This window comes from Schistocerca nitens, chromosome 9 (assembly GCF_023898315.1).
Source record: "Schistocerca nitens isolate TAMUIC-IGC-003100 chromosome 9, iqSchNite1.1, whole genome shotgun sequence".
In the NCBI taxonomy this organism is placed as follows: Eukaryota; Metazoa; Arthropoda; class Insecta; order Orthoptera; family Acrididae; genus Schistocerca; species Schistocerca nitens.
The window spans coordinates 215,760,140-215,776,316 of record NC_064622.1 but is presented as its reverse complement, the minus strand read 5'-3'; the positions used below and the strand labels follow the sequence as shown (position 1 = coordinate 215,776,316).

Genomic DNA, 16,177 nt, shown 5'->3' with positions numbered 1-16,177 from the left:
TTCATTCATTGCTTTCATATGGTGTCATATTTTGGGGCAATTCATCATTAAGAGAAAAAGTATTCATTGCACAAAAGCATGTAATCAGAATAATAACTGGAGCCACCCAAGATCACCTTGCAGATACTTGTTTAAGGAACTCAGGATATTAGAGTACCTTCGGAATACATATATTCAGTTATGAAATTTGTCTCTAATAACCCATCGCAATTCAAAAATAACAGCAAAGTGCATAGCTACAACACTAGAAGAAAGGATGATTTTCACTATTCTGGATTAAATGTCATTTTGGCACACAAAGGGGTCAATTATGCTGCCACAAAAATCTTTGGTCATTTGCCAAATAGTATTAAAAGTCTGACAGATAGCCATGCAACACTTAAAAGCAAATTAAAAGAATTTGTGAATGACAACTCCTTCTACTCAATAGGTGAAATCTTAGATATAAAGTAGTATAAAAAATCAATTAATTAAATATTTTGTGTAAAGAAAACTTATGTTAAAGTGACAAGTTCCACATCATTATAAAATGTCTTATTCGTGATCTATGGAACAAGGATTAATGTATGTATGTAAATATTTTTAAATTTTCTGCTTCTTTCAATTAAATTCAATATGTCATGCATTATCTACGAAATTCTATTTTAGCTTTTCTTTTTTTCTTAATTAATTCATCTCTCAAAGCCTTCTACTGTATACCTTCCCCCGTTCCAGCCAACAACTACTTAACCCCCATTTTTAATGCTCAACAATCTTTGGTTCTTTCAACTTATCCAAGCCCCATCACTTTTAATTGCCTACCTTTTTAAAAATTCTTCTGTTTCAATCAGCAGTTCCCAATAAATTATGTACAGTCTACAAATGCTACCAAAAAATGTTTTGCTGATTTGTAAATCTTTGTCTTATGTTAATAAAAAAATATCTTAAACTTTCTGGTGCTGTAGGTCACATCAGTGTACATATACAGCCTTCTTTCATGATTCATAAGCCAATTACATGGAGTGATTAAATTGCCCTGTATACTAATGCATTGCCTTCCCTTTTAGTTCCTACATTTCCTCCTCTTTTTTTGCTGCCATTTAGCTCCAGTCTCTCATGATAGTTAAATTTTTGTCTCTCTTAATGATCTGAGTATTTCTTTTATAATATCATTGTTTCAATCTCATCATCTACTGAGTTAATACCTATATAAATATGTACTATTGTGGTAGGTGAGGCTTGGTCTCTATCTGGGCTGCAATAATGTATCCAATGTTTATAACAGCTCATCTACATTCCTACTTTCTTATTCATTATCAGACCTGTCCTGGCACTACCTCTATGTGATGATGTGTTGATATCTCTATACTCCCCTGACCAGAAATCGTGTTCTTTCTTTCACTGCATTTTACTTACTCCCACTATATCTGACTTCAGCCTATGCATTTCACTTTACAAGTATTTTTTAAAATAAAAACGTTGTCCTGATTAGTCTCCACTTGAAAATCTTTATAGGCGATTATTTTACCTCAGGAATATTTTATCCAAGAAGATGCCATCATCCTTAAATCTTACAGTAGAGCTATATGTCCATGGGAAATATAACAGCTGTAATCTGCCTTTGCTTTCAGCCTTGCCAGAGTACAAAGTCAGATACGTTAATCATTCAGAATGTCCCCCACAACTATTAAAATGGTTTCTGCCCTCTTCAGGTACCATATGCTGCTCAGGCCTGTTCAAGGACCATAACCATCAGGATTATCAAAGATTTTATGAACAATCATTTACTTTTAGAAGATTAATGTTACATTGTATTTAAGTTATTCAACTTTATCAGGGTTTAAACTTTTTGTTTGTGGCATCTACTGAAAATTTTAGATTTCCTTTTTTGCCATCAGGGGAGATTTGTTTTAGTGTATGAGTTCAGTTCACAGTTTTACTTGTATGCATCTGTCTACAGCTCTAGTGCAGATACTTCCATTGCAACCCGTGTGGAGCTTTGGTGTAAATATCTTAAGAACTCTGCATAGTCTTATGTTATCAATAACTGAAAATTCCTTGGTACTAAACAGAGCTGTAACAAAGTGATCCTGCACCTCCGCAAACAAGCAAACCCAAACCTCCTTTCATAAAACAAAAAGAAACTACCTATCTGCAATTGTTTTTCTACACAGGTTTGGAAAATATAATACTTCTGTAAGAAAGTTTAATAATGAAGCACAGTTAAAACCACTGCCCAGTGACATTTGATACAGGCAGTATATGAGTTAAACATTTCAGACAATGATAGGCAAATGAACTTTAAGTTTCTTATGCTGCAGAATGTGTCAAGAGTTTCTTTCACACTAGAATAACAAAATATCTAATACATAAATAAGATCTACTTCTTATGACAACAGATACTTGGGCAATGCAGCCGAAGAATGGCAAAGCATATGTTTGTTTACATGAAGATATAGTGTAGATGAACTGAATCAGCTGTCTACAGGCATTACTAATAACTCTTATAATATTATTAATCAGCCACAGAAAATTTATTCTTGCAGTCTTTTATATTTATACAGCAGACTGTACCAACTGAAACTTGAGAGCAGGAAACTTGAAGGGTAAATAAATTACATATCACCTCCATCTTTTCTGCTTGCTTCTTCCACTGCCACATGTCACTTCAATCCTCATTCAGCAAAAATCTTAAAAGCCTTTGATCAAACACCCACTCACTGGCCTGTAACAATCTACAATACTGTATAGAAGTAATAGAAAGAACTTCATTGCTGAACATGAGCAAGCTGAATAAGGGGGAGCTGTGTGAATCGTGCAAACATTTAATGTCTGTCTGTTGTGGTCTTTTCTTTCTAGTGGATGGTGACAATAATGTGTGTTTATGACACAGACCAAGCGAAACACTTTTTCTTGTACATGAATCATAAGAATACAAAGAATAGGAGAACTCTCATTCCTCTCCCTGTTAACTCTTAACCCATCATTCTTTCTCATTTGTCTTTTTTTGTGTAAGTTTTTGCAACTCTTCCATGCCTGTGGCCTTGGCAGGGACCTATTCCCACCCACCCAGTACAGCACTGGTGTATAAGGTTTAGGCCCACTGCTCAATTTCAAATTTTCAGCTACATGTTCTACATTATGCTTCGCTGGCTGCCAATATTAAAAGGATTTGTGGCCAGGACACCAAACATTTCCAATAATGATGATATATATTTATGTCTGCAGAAGATTAGGTTGCTCCCAATGATAAATACCTTTGCCTGGCGACTTATCTAAGGCCGGTATTACACTATCAAATTTCTTTGTCAAATATCTTTGTCCAATATCTTTGTCCAATATCTTTGTCAAAGATATTTGATGGTGTAATAGGGAACTTTGTCAAATGTCATCCAATATTTGATCAAATCTAGGGCCTCGCTGTATATTTTATCAAAGAAGTCGCTTGTCTTCTGTTCACTGCAATGTGACATGTTACCACATGGAGCGCTAGCATCGCTACATTCTGTCATCTGTAGTGTTTTTATAAACATTGCGGGTAAATACAATTGGTGTGTGCTGACAACTACAAAATTATTAGAGATGTATGAAGCTGATGAGGCGCTTAACAACGTGAGGCTCGCTGAATACAAAAATAGATTACGAAGATTGGAGACCTGACCTAACCTAACCTAACCTAACCCTCTCTTGTAGCAAGGAATCGGAGTGTTACAGTGAGCCTGTCTTCTGCAGATGTAGCAGTTCTTAAGTGAATATTGTGCTTTGTGATATGAGGATACACTTCATTGAGCACATACAGAAATGTATGCTCATCCATTCTTAAGTAATTGATGTACGACTTGACATCTTCCACTATAAACTCACGTACCAAGTTTTGTTGAATGCTTTTATCATGTCGTCGTAAAACCCACGGCTTCGCCCAGGTATGTTTCCTTTTTTCCCCCCTGCTTCTCTTCTGCATATGCACACAGTGCAATTGTGGTACATGCAACTGCTGCAGTTAATAACAAGTTGTTGTTGTCAGTCATCTTGAACTTTGACGAAAAATATGATGACAGTGTAATACCTCTTCTAGCGCTACGTCAAACATCTTTGTCAAATATATTTGACGGAATATTTGATCACATCTTTGATCAAATCTTTGACAAAGAAATTTGATAGTGTAATACCGGCCTAATTGATACTGATGAAACATTTCCTAGAAAAAGGGAAACAGCAGAGAAACTGTGTCAAAATTCTTGTAACTTAATCTGACAATCTGACACTTGGATGCAGAACATGATGCAAAATATGGAAATCAAAAAATGCTGTAAACAAAATACAATGCTGTTTCTGTGGAACTTTGCTTGGCCAGTAGATATAATCCAACAGCAAGTTTAAATACACCATAAATTATAATGAAGAAAGCTATTGCAATTGAAATTTTCTATTTTCATGAGGCATGTTACAGGATAATAACATGGTCACAGGATCATGCACTAATGACAACAAGGGCTGCCACATACTGTCTAGGTCATATGGTGTTGTTAGTATTCCAGGTATACCAGCAGCTGCACCTGCAGTAGCAGCAGCTGCCGCTGTCGGTATCTGCGGCATAAGCCGTGCTGTGTGTGTTGGCACGTAGGTCTGCTGCTGGGTTCCTGGTGGAGCAGCTGGCGCTAGCACAGGCATTACATATTGCGGCTGGGTGCCCAGAGGAGCCGGCAGTGCCTGATAGGGTTGTGCACTGGGCACCCCGACGTATGCAAGTGTATTCTGTTCACCATGCCCAGCTTGTGTGGCTAGGGGTACTGTAGTGCCACTGGTGACATTCCCTGCTGCACACACACTTCCTCCAGCTGTTGTGCTACTTGAATTGCTCGACAGGCCTGGAAATTGCAACATATCGTTTCAGAGAAGTATTCATTTCCTTCTGCAATTCATCAGTTCATAATAATCACAGCTAGCTAAGTGAGTAACTCAATAAGCAAACTGAATATTCAGTTTTGTGGTAGTACACCAAAATTTGAAAAGGAATGTCATAAAATAACTTTCCCTTTGCAAATCTCATAATATTATGAAAAATTAGAAGACAGTGAAGAAGAAGAACAGAAAAAGTATATATTTACTAAAAATGCGATTTATTACCCTTAAACAGTCATTTAAGTCCACATATAATTATAATACATTTACAAGCTGCACTTATGTATTGAAAAAACTGAATTTCTTAATGTATTAGCTGCAAAAACATAAAGGTGATGAGCTAAAATAAGCTAAGCTGTACATGCTCAATAAATACTCATGGTGTTAAAACAAAAGTAATAGAGGCACTATTTATAGCAAGTTCATGCAGTTTGTTAGAAGACAATATTTACATAACTAAACACAAAATTTCTAGAAGTGACCAGTGGATGATAACACCATTTGATAAATAAGTTTCAGAAAATTACAAATCCAGTAAGTAAGTAATTAGAATACTAATGATAGCAAAATGCAATAACTTAACAGGGGAATTTGTTCAGGAAAGAAATTCATTCCAAAAGTGAGTTTAATAACTTAATAAACAAAATCAAATAGGTGCCCTGTAATTATGTACCTGGCAAATATGAAAATGTGATACTTTTACAGAGACATTTTTGTACTTAATTATGTCTCATCCAAGTCCCTAGTGCAGAACACTGCCTTTCAACAGCTGCAGTTCCCCAGAATATAAAATAATTTGTCTATCTTGGAAGTATATCTATCACAGAATTCAAGCAGCTTAGGGAGAAGACCAAGATCTCCCTTTACAGTTCAGTCTTGCTTCAAAGTTAGACAGACTACAGGCTAAACACTTCAATATTACAGTCATAAAAACTTGAGACACAATACACATTCACATCTTGATGGCCAGAAGTTTCAAAATCTTTGTAGGTATCTGTATTAGAAAGTTATTAAATATTCCATAAGTAAATTAATAAATATTTTACTGAACTTACTAAATGAACACACCTGAAGTTACGTCTGCATAAGTTACATCAAAGTAGTTAATTTAAAAAAATTCCAACTTCCCTCTGTTTTGTCAAAATTCACTTAATTTGGCTTTTATAATGATCTACAATTAATAAAAAAATTTAATGCAGTCAGTTACACATGATACCACGCACTACAAAACAACATGTAATATGCTAATTTAGAAGTCATTAACATAGTTGTTACTTCAATATGACCATATAAAGAACATTTACAGATAAGTGTATATGGCAGTAAAAAGTATTTAGTTTAATATCACGCCACAAGCTTCAAGTTTTCAAATAATAATGCCCTAATGGAACAGGGGGGCAGGGGGGGGGGGGGGGGGGGATTGCCAAAAATGAAATTTTATTTTGATGAGAGAAATTACATCTTTTCTTCTTGGACAACAGACAGTTTTCATGAATAATAATGAAGACTGTTGGACATCACTCTTCCTTTTCGACCATAGTTGATTATTTACAACAAAAAAATGAAATGAAATGACCGTATGGCATTGTTGGCCAGGAGGCCCCAAGCGGGGTAGTTTGGCCACTGTATTGCAAGTCCTTTAACAATTTTAATGAGACAAGTATGAATTGAACAGCTATAGTGTCTGACCATTTAAACAGGTGATTATATGACAGTCATAGATGAGGACTGCATAATATTCTTGACATCACTAAACTAAGGCAACAACTTGTAGTAGAGATTTTGATGGGCACATAAATATGACTGAACACACACACACACACACACACACACACACACACACACACACACACATACACTTGCCTATCAACTATGTTGCGCCATCTGATTAATATTGTAGTCAATCAGCACTATGTATCAACACAAAAAGGATTCCGCTGAAAGCTAGCAAAGTTTCCACTCTTTTTATGTACCTTTGGATGACTCAATGCTTCTACTATTCAGTGAGTTCTTACCTTTATTCCTTACATTATTCTGATTATAATTTAGTTACTCTAGTAAACAATTCCACAGGATATTACCAGTACCAAATGAAATTAAATACATAACTTGTGAGTTTGTCTCACTCCTAGCCTTCTGATGAAATGAAGAGCAAAAATCACTTAACTGAGTTATTTGAAAAGTTTCATTTTGCATTTCCTCCAAACATAAATTTTCTTCAATAGACATGCTCTATGTTTCTGTAGCATCTTTCATAACTATTAATTCTTGACCAAAAACTAAAAATCATTGGTGTAGTATGTTTGACATACAGAATTGTTTACTATGTGCTTTTGCTTCAATTAGGAGGAATACGTTTTTCTACACCATGAAGACTGATATATACTGCAGGGGATATAGAGTAATTTGTAAAACAAGAATTTACTGGCCAGATGTAAAAGCCAGGAAATTAACACTAGTATATGCAAATTATGGTGCTAATTACCAAGTGTGGACAGTTCTACAATGTATTTCATTTGTGCCATAAAACTACTTATCCTACACACAATAAATAGCATAAAACAAAAAGAATGTTCGATGTTAGAAGGTTGGGAAGATCTGTCAAAATTATTTTGTTCACTTATAGTCACTACACATTTTGTATGGGAGAGATCTTATTTTAGTCTATTTTCTACTAGGAAATTTATATTATAACAGAGTCTAACAATGGTATGAGGATACTTGTTCATCTCAAATTCACAATCTGTTCTGTTTAAAGACTCCTTTTTTGCAACAATCTTCATCAAATCAATAAATGTCCATGTAGCTGTGTGGAGCAAGCATTCATATAGAATACTGCTAATACATCTAGAGTAAAACACTTTTCAGTACTGTAAATTATCAAAAAGTAATCAAAAAAGTAACTTACGAACTGCTACTGCACATAAATCAAATACAAAAATTGAGGTAGAGAAGCCTTTCAGCTAAAATTTACAACTACAATTTGAACTATCATGAACAAAAACTGGGAGATAGATTTAATTAATTATGGTTTATCTTTACATATGTAATATGAGATCAAATATTTCATCATTTACATTCCTTTCTTGCAAAAGAAAGATAATGGTAATGTTTCTTTCTTTCACTATAATGAGACACAGAAAAAAATTGGACCTGTGTAAAGATAGCAGCGTAACTCCCAGAAAACAGATGGAATTACATGTAATGTAGGATTCTGTGGTCAGTTCTATCTAGATTGAAGGTATAGTAACATAAACAACACTAAGAACAAAAAAATATAGTGTGCCATATTGTTGATTTCAACACTTTCACAAGAATGGTTTGTGCCTACTGTAAACAAACATGAATATATATACCTCAAGTAATTTGACCAACTAAAGACAAAAAAAGAGAAGCAGCAGAAATACATTTCAGATCAAAACAAATGACCACCTAGGCTGAATCACAGGTAAAGCTAGTGGCAAACTTTGGCCCATTGGTAGGATATGGGAAAAATACAGTCAGTCAACAAAAGAGATTGTTTACAGAACACTCGTTTGAACCATCCTGGAAAATTGCAGAAAATGAGTGGGACTCACACTAAATAGGACTCACAGAAAACACTTAACGTATGCAAACAATTGCAGCACAAATGGTCATATGTTAGTTTGACTCAGTGGAGAACATCAGAAATGCTGGAAAAACTAAACTGACAGACACTTGAAGAGAGATGGTAACTATCATGTAATAACCTACTTACATAGTTTTGAGAATGACTGTTGAGTAAGGAATTTATGAAAATACTACAGCCTCCTACATATTGCCCCTGAATGGACTGTGTAGAGAAAATTAGAATAATTATAGTGCACACCGAGGCATTTAAGTAGTTATTTTTTCCACACTCCATGTGTGAGTGGAAGAAGATAGTGCCACAACATTTGGAATAGTACTGCGGTAAATACCATATACCAAGTACAGTGGGTTTTAGAGTATCAATGTAGATGTAGATGATCTCAGAAACTCCAAATTTTTGAATGTCATTAGTTACTAGCCTGGTGATATAACTGGAAGTCAAACATTTTCATTTTGTCTTTCAGTGACACATATATAAATTTAAATATAGTGTTTTTTAAAGATTTACACTAAACATAAAACTTTCAAAGATATTAAATGCAACACAACATACCACTATACAAATTGTGCAGTAGATTGCTACTCTCACAAAATCAGTGTAGACAATTCGCAGAGTTCGGAAGGAAAGGGCAAGAGCTAGTGACAAGCTGCACTTTCATGTCAGTCTGAGAGACCTACACAGATGGCATAATTAGAAGTGAGTGCTCACAAAAGACAGGCATCAGAGTTTGAACCCCAGCTCAGTATAAAGTTTTAACTCATCACACACAATCAAAATACTGGATGCACCAAGAAGCATCTGTATTCACTGAAGGTTAACACAACTTTAAGGCCTAAATGGATCTGTGCCAACTATATAAGAAACTTGCAGTTGACATAAATCCACTCTGAACCAGAGGACATTTCAGATTTCATGAGCAGGGCATTCTCCCAACAGCCAGTAGAATTGATCTTCAGAATTACTGTCCTAAGCCATTCATTTATAAATGTAATGAAATTCTAATTCACAGTTCAAACATAATGGTCTACATATAAAAAACAAGCTTCTTCACATTAGCAACCTGGATAGCATACAGTAATGCTAATAATGTCAAACCAAATACAGATTATTCACCATGGCACTGACAGAGGTAAAGCAACCACGAGGTTCCAATACTTTTCAAATTTTGGAATAAAAGGATTCCACTGTTTCTCAGAATACCCCTCCATATAGGTATTTACACATACATGTGTTGAGGCAGAAGATGTGTTGATGTATAGAATACAATGTACTGTTCTCTTCTATAAGAGATCCACAGACACACACGTAGTTTCATGTGTGACCCAAGATGTGTGTGACCCAAGAAGTGAGGTAAGTTTATTACTCCACATTATCTATATCAGTGAACACCATCAGATCAATTATTATGAAGCTGTATCTGTAAATCACTCTACAAGAACTCATTTTTTCATTCATCATGTTCTGCAGAATTTCATCATAAAAGATTTTCAGTTCAATCCTGAATGGAGATGTACCCAGTGGAAATATCAGCAACTTCCTTTAATTGAGGAGAAATGTAAAATTAAGTACTTCATGAAGAGTGAAAATGTAGTATCCCTTGTCTACAGGAGTAATGAGTAACAACTAATGTTAGTCATGCAATAGAAATGACTGACAATATAATTTAACTGGATAAATTAAAAAAATCTACTCACCAAGTGGCGGCAGGAGAACACACACATATAAGAAGGTTATAGTTATGCAAGCTTTCAGAGCCAGTCCTTCCCACAGAAGGGCTGAAGAGGAAGGAAGAGGGGCGAAGGAAAAAAGGACTGGAGTGGTTTAGGGAAAGGGGTGGATTTCAGAAAAGTCACCAAGAACTGCTGGTCAGGGGAGACTTACCGGACAGAATGAGAAAGAAAGACTGTTTTTTGGGGACTGTGCCACACGATGCAAGACAGAGATTACTGCAAAAACATAGTACATGAATTAACATGAGTGAAAAGCTAAATGCATTGTAACAAAGGTAGCGTGGCGGGGGGGGGGGGGGGGTAGGAGAATAATAGACAGGTCAGAAAGTGAGAGATGTAGAAAACTACAACAGAGTGAAGAAAGGAACAGTTGCTGTCAAGGAACGCTGAGATGGAAGAAATTAATGTAAATTAAGGCCAGGGGGGTGCTGAGAACCAAGGACATGTTGTAGTGCTAGTTCCCACCTGCAGAGTTCTGAGAAACTGGTGTCTGGGGGAAGAATCCAGATGGCGCGTGTGGTGAAACAGGAACCGAGGTCAGGACTATCATGTTGTAGAGCATGCTCTGCCACAGGATATTGTGTGTTGCCACTATACACCCTCTGCTTATGCTCATTCATCCTAACTGATAGATTGGTGGTAGTGATGCCAATGTAAAAGGCTGAACAGTGTTTACATAACAGCTGGTATATGACATTTGTCACTTCTCAGGTGGCTCTGCCTTTGATAGTGCATGTTTTGCCAGTTACAGGGCTGTTATATGTGGGCTGGCATAGGTGGTGGTATGAGGGAACATAGGGCAAGTCTTGAAGTGGAGGCGAAAAAGGGGTAGGTGCCACAGGATAGGGAGATGGATGTAGAAGGAGCATACGCTCTGCCAAGGATATTGCGCAGACTGGTAGGGTGACAAAAAGCTATTCTGGATGTGGTGGGCAGAATCTCAGGCAGAACGGATCTCATTTAAGGACACGAATTTAGGGAGTCATAGCCTTGTCAAAGTACATGATTAATGCATTCGAGACCAGGATAATACCGAGTGACAAGTGGTATGCTCCGAAACTGTTTTTTTGAGGGATTAGCAATACCAGGATGGATGTGATGGTCCAGGACATCTGTTTTTCAACTAGGATGGTGGGGTAATTACATCCAGTGAAGGCTGAGGTGAGAATGGTGGTGTATTGCTGTAAAGAGCCTGCACTGAAACAAATATGTTTGCCTTGAAAGCCAAAGCTGTATGGGAGGGAATATTTGACATGGAAAGGGAGGCAACTGTCAAAATGTAAGTACAGTAGCTCGTTAGTAGGTTTAATGTGGACAGAAGTGGGTATCTGGCCTTCAGTGTTGGCAAGATCAACATCGAGGAAAGTGGCATGGGATTCAGAAGAGGACTGCCTAAAATTTAATTGGGAGAAGCTAATTAAACCTGAGAATAACTACATTTGGGAATAAGTGGAACAACCCATGGGCTCAACAGTAACCACTGGCAGGGTTAGATTCGTTGGCAGGATACCCAGAAACTGCATTGCTTGCAAATATTTGTATCAACTGTACTGAAATACTACCCTGTGTGTTGCTTTATATTATATTAAGTTAACAAGGGGCATGTACTAAGAAGAGCAGGAAGAATAGTCATATGGCAATGTGTATGAGATATGCTGAAAAGTCTTAACTGTCACACTCCTGAAGAAAAGTGTCTAATCCCATAAAAACCTACCTACAAAATTCTAATAACAGGTTTCCAGGGGAGAGATGATGAAAATGTCAGTGCTATTGCTAGGTAAGTAGAAATGTTTTATACCTGTACTCAATTGCAATAATAATGATCAGATGAGCAGTATTCAGGCCAGGTGACCGACACCAATAGGATGACAAAATAACTTTATTTGGAGAAAACATTGGCACATTCACTTAAATAAACAAAACTGAAACTATATTTATGGACTTACACAGGTGGGAAAAGAGTATTTCTCAGACTGATTGCATAAGTAGTCAGAATGTTGGATTCGGAAAGAAATCTCTCACTCAGTAATGGAGGAGAGGAGCACCAAAAAGGCAAATCTCTGTCACGCTCCATGATATGTGCTCAGATATCTCTGTCAAATTCAAGCTGCCCACATAGAATATAGACTTACGTGCAAGCCTAAGGTGAAGCTATAGTTCATAAGATTCATTTCAGCTTGCACATCCTTGTAGAGTATGAGATTATTCTCTGCTATGTTATTTCACACTGCAGATGCTAGTCCAGTAATGTCAATAACACTCCTGAGGAATTATGTTCATTTGATTACAGATGTGCATTCAGAATAGCTCAATTAGTGGAGCACTGCAAGCCAAAGACAGGGATTTATGTTTGTCATTCAAGGCAAATAAAATAATTTTTATCTATGATGAGACTGATTTCAGTACATACTTTACTGTAGAATGAGGCATAATTAAAAAAAAAAAAGAAAAAAAAATTTGCACCTAATAAACTCTGCCCAATATCTTTTCTCTTAATGTACAATTCTGGCAAGGTTGGCAGAACATCCATGGTTTTCAGATAGATAAACATGTACTGACAGTCCCTAACTCTTGAATTATTCATAAAATGTACTAGGACAGTAGAGCAAGTAGAAAAATTTAAAGATTTTTACCATCAGAGAAAAATTATTTTCAGTATACAATCAGATATAAATTTCTAGGGCTGTCTGATGATCTAACAGTCATGCTAGCAATGAAGAAGTAACACACATCTTAAATCCACCTAATGTAGAATCAAAGTAGCTGAAATCTCTTGTTTAAAAATGCGCAAGTAAAAAATAATAATTAAAAAGACAGTTATTAGACTGACAACTGTAATGCAACCATTTTCTGGTACCCAATCACATCTTTCCAACCCACAAAACTATAACAAATGGCACATGATGCTCTACTAACAGAATAGGATAGTAGGCAACACATAGTTACCAATAGAGCATTGCACAATCAGTTATACTAATAGTCATTATTACAGGATGCCGGTCTTCCCTCAGCCATGGCTACTTCAACAGGTAATTATAATCATCTGCAAAAGATTTATATACATACCTAAGGAAAACAATTCTCTTAAAGTAATATTAACATCTTTCTCAACAGCTTTCCCACAGGTTAAAATGCTTCAAAAACTGAATATTCAATTACTGTAGATAACACAATGTTTGAAAGGACCACAAATTTCTTACATCCTATCCTCCTTCATATGGCACATTTCTTTGCTATCCATTTCATGTACATGCAGTAATTATGCCACCTTAGTACATTAACATAAACTTATGACCACAATTTCCAGTCCTTGTGTTTCACATTTTAAAAACCTGTCTGATACAGCATAAAGAATGCAAATGATTAAACAATTTCTTGGGTCATCCACCATGTATGAGTTTACTATGAATAGAAGTAGGAACCACATCCGTAATTTTAATTATTGTTCAAAATACAGACAGAACAAATACCAAGTTATTAAATTAACAAAAATATAACTCAGCTAGCTGATCTTTCCATATGTCACAGAATCTGGCAGCCAGCTAAATAATATGAATGTATAGTTTCTTTCTAAAACAGTTCCCTCCATTCATTCTACATGACAGATCAGTGGTCTTGCCTTTCTCTGTAGGACATGTTTCCCTATCATCCACATATTGTATCCATCAATAATTTACTTTTGGCAGTACATCTTTTTGTTTTCATGCATCAAGATTCTTTCATTTTATTATCGACCTGAAAACCCAACTTTATTACTAACATTTCCTTCAGTTTAGACTATTTATATTCCAGTTCATTTCTCCCTTGCATTATTCCTTCTGTCTACTTATTACATGTGATTCTGTGCACAAAACAGGTAACTGCTTCCTCCTCTTCTAGCTTTTCACTGAACTCAGGCCCTCCACACCACATACACCCAAAACTTCCACATTACAATCTATTATACACTCCTGGAAATTGAAATAAGAACACCGTGAATTCATTGTCCCAGGAAGGGGAAACTTTATTGACACATTCCTGGGGTCAGATACATCACATGATCACACTGACAGAACCACAGGCACATAGACACAGGCAACAGAGCATGCACAATGTCGGCACTAGTACAGTGTATATCCACCTTTCGCAGCAATGCAGGCTGCTATTCTCCCATGGAGATGATCGTAGAGATGCTGGATGTAGTCCTGTGGAACGGCTTGCCATGCCATTTCCACCTGGTGCCTCAGTTGGACCAGCGTTCGTGCTGGACGTGCAGACCGCGTGAGACGACGCTTCATCCAGTCCCAAACATGCTCAATGGGGGACAGATCCGGAGATCTTGCTGGCCAGGGTAGTTGACTTACACCTTCTAGAGCACGTTGGGTGGCACGGGATACATGCGGACGTGCATTGTCCTGTTGGAACAGCAAGTTCCCTTGCCGGTCTAGGAATGGTAGAACGATGGGTTCGATGACGGTTTGGATGTACCGTGCACTATTCAGTGTCCCCTCGACGATCACCAGTGGTGTACGGCCAGTGTAGGAGATCGCTCCCCACACCATGATGCCGGGTGTTGGCCCTGTGTGCCTCGGTCATGTGCAGTCCTGATTGTGGCGCTCACCTGCACGGCGCCAAACACGCATACGACCATCATTGGCACCAAGGTAGAAGCGACTCTCATCGCTGAAGACGACACGTCTCCATTTGTCCCTCCATTCACGCCTGTCGCGACACCACTGGAGGCGGGCTGCACGATGTTGGGGCGTGAGCGGAAGACGGCCTAACGGTGTGCGGGACCGTAGCCCAGCTTCATGGAGACGGTTGCGAATGGTCCTCGCCGATACCCCAGGAGCAACAGTGTCCCTAATTTGCTGGGAAGTGGCGGTGCGGTCCCCTACGGCACTGCGTAGGATCCTACGGTCTTGGCGTGCATCCGTGCGTCGCTGCGGTCCGGTCCCAGGTCGACGGGCACGTGCACCTTCCGCCGACCACTGGCGACAACATCGATGTACTGTGGAGACCTCACGCCCCACGTGTTGAGCAATTCGGCGGTACGTCCACCCGGCCTCCCGCATGCCCACTATACGCCCTCGCTCAAAGTCCGTCAACTGCACATACGGTTCACGTCCACGCTGTCGCGGCATGCTACCAGTGTTAAAGACTGCGATGGAGCTCCGTATGCCACAGCAAACTGGCTGACACTGACGGCGGCGGTGCACAAATGCTGCGCAGCTAGCGCCATTCGACGGCCAACACCGCGGTTCCTGGTGTGTCCGCTGTGCCGTGCGTGTGATCATTGCTTGTACAGCCCTCTCGCAGTGTCCGGAGCAAGTATGGTGGGTCTGACACACCGGTGTCAATGTGTTCTTTTTTCCATTTCCAGGAGTGTATGATAAGGTTATTTCTGACATTTCTCTCTGTCATGCCTGTTTCTATTCATCAACACATTTAACATTCCCTTTGGTAGATTGGAAAATATAGTTTGTTTTGGACAATTGCTCAGAGAACAAAACAATTATATGATGTAATCGAATGGTAAGAAGCTCTACTGTAACAATAACAAGAGACTTATAAACACTAAGTATTTCAGTTCATTTCTTGAAGCCATAAGTCATTCAAAAAGAGAGAAAATTTACTATTTAAAAACTTGTAAGTACGTATCATACAATTGATAACAGGCTTGCATAAAATAATGTTAATAATTTTCAGCTCTCTACTCTTTTAAATTCAATAACAACTTCATTTTCAAAATAAATTAATGGAACTTTACTATAAAAAACAGAAAAAAACAAATAAGGAACAATGGAAGGTTCAGCAGTCATGAATTGTTTAATATTGCATCCACTCACCACCAATACCTAGAAAATAACCTAGTAAGAAGCAGAAGTGTAGATTTTTAAGTTCTGTTCCCACCAAAAAGATCTTAAATTTATGTCAATTTACAGCAGTAAAATAGATCATATATAATCAGACT

The 16,177-nt window shown here is 37.6% G+C and overlaps 1 protein-coding gene across 1 annotated transcript in view; it reads right to left on the bottom strand.

The window, feature by feature from the left end:
• The window catches only part of LOC126204133 (RIMS-binding protein 2-like), a 1,140,279-nt gene that overhangs the window by 482,894 nt on the left and 641,208 nt on the right, over window positions 1-16,177 (bottom strand). Inside the window, exon 8 of the mRNA XM_049938546.1 lies at window positions 4,536-4,847. Within this exon, the coding sequence (XP_049794503.1) occupies window positions 4,536-4,847 (312 nt within the window). The remainder of the gene's footprint in view (window positions 1-4,535; window positions 4,848-16,177) is intronic.